Source organism: Camellia sinensis, chromosome 6, assembly GCF_055761805.1.
Source record: "Camellia sinensis isolate YWXY chromosome 6, ASM5576180v1, whole genome shotgun sequence".
NCBI lineage: Eukaryota > Viridiplantae > Streptophyta > Magnoliopsida > Ericales > Theaceae > Camellia > Camellia sinensis.
The window spans coordinates 78,414,985-78,416,302 of record NC_138966.1 but is presented as its reverse complement, the minus strand read 5'-3'; the positions used below and the strand labels follow the sequence as shown (position 1 = coordinate 78,416,302).

The 1,318-nt window shown below is 41.4% G+C and overlaps 1 protein-coding gene across 1 annotated transcript; it reads right to left on the bottom strand.

Annotated features, from left to right (window-relative positions):
• Positions 1-206: 206 nt before the first annotated feature.
• Positions 207-590, bottom strand: LOC145793373 (uncharacterized). The gene has a single exon (XM_082876187.1). The coding sequence runs from the start codon at positions 588-590 to the stop codon at positions 207-209; it is 384 nt and encodes a 127-aa protein (XP_082732313.1).
• Between the last annotated feature and the right edge of the window lie 728 nt (positions 591-1,318).

Here is a 1,318-nt window from a genome sequence, read left to right as displayed (position 1 = left end):
TTTTCTTTTTATTTCCAATTTTTCATGCTCGAACTTTTGCCTAGATCGCCATTCGGGTTTTCATCCCAACAAGCCTCTCAAGGATAATATTTCTTCTACTTGTCCATGTTGATCGGTTGCGAGAACTCCAAGCCATCTAAATCCACAAGGATGATTGCTCCTCTTGACCAGATAGATTTGATGATGTAGGAACCAGTCCAATTACGTCAGAACTTACCTCTAGGATTATGGATGGGAGCTCGGTTTTCTTTGAGTACTATATCTCCTTTTTTGAGGTTTCTGGACTTGACTTTCTTGTTGAAGGCCCTGGTAATTCCGCACTGATATCCTTGGATGTGATATAATGCCTTCAATCTCCTCTCATCAAACATTATCAATTCTTCGAACCTGTTCTGCTGCCAATTTGCCTCTGTTATCTGACACTTGGCCATGACTCTCAGTGGCAGTACTTCGATCTCGATCGACAAAACAACTTCCACCCCATATACCAAAGAGTAGGGGGTTACCCCTATAGATGTTCGAATTGACGTTCTATAACCCCAAAGTGAAAAAGGCAATTTATTTTGCCAGTCCATATAGGTTTCCACCATCTTTTACAGAATGGTTTTGATATTCTTGTTTGCAGCCTTAATGTCTCCACTAGTCTGTGGCCTATAGGTTGATGACTTGTGAAAAGCCACGTTGTATTTCTCAAGCAAATCCACCACCTCCTTTTTGAAGTATGAGCCATTGTCTGAGATTATCTCATTTGGCACCCCATACCTGTAGATGATGTTATTCCTGATGAACTTGGTCACATGTTTTGCTTTCAACATAGAATATGGCTGAGCCTCCACCCAATTGGTAAAGTAATCAATTGCCACTACAATGAACACATGTCCATTCGACCCCTTTGGCAAGACTGCTTCGATGATGTCGATTCCCTAGACTGAGAAGGGCAATGGTGAAGTCATGTTATAGAGCTTTAATGGCAGAATATTCATGCAATTGGCATGGATTTGACATTTGTGACATCGCTGAACAAAGTTGATATAATCATCCTCCATGGTTAACTAATAGTAACCTTACCTGAGGATTTTCCTGGCCAGTATCACACCATTTATGTGTGCTCTACACTCTCCTCCGTGGATGGACTCCATGAGATGTTTTGACTCTTCTCATTTGACACAGAGCTTGTGCATTCCCAGATGCCCTCTTTTATACAACTTTTCTCCATATATGATGAATTGAACGGCTAGATGTCGTATTCCCGTTTATCCTTGGCATTTGCCCCTGGTGGATGTGCATCATTCTCCAGGAAGTTCTAAATGTCATGATA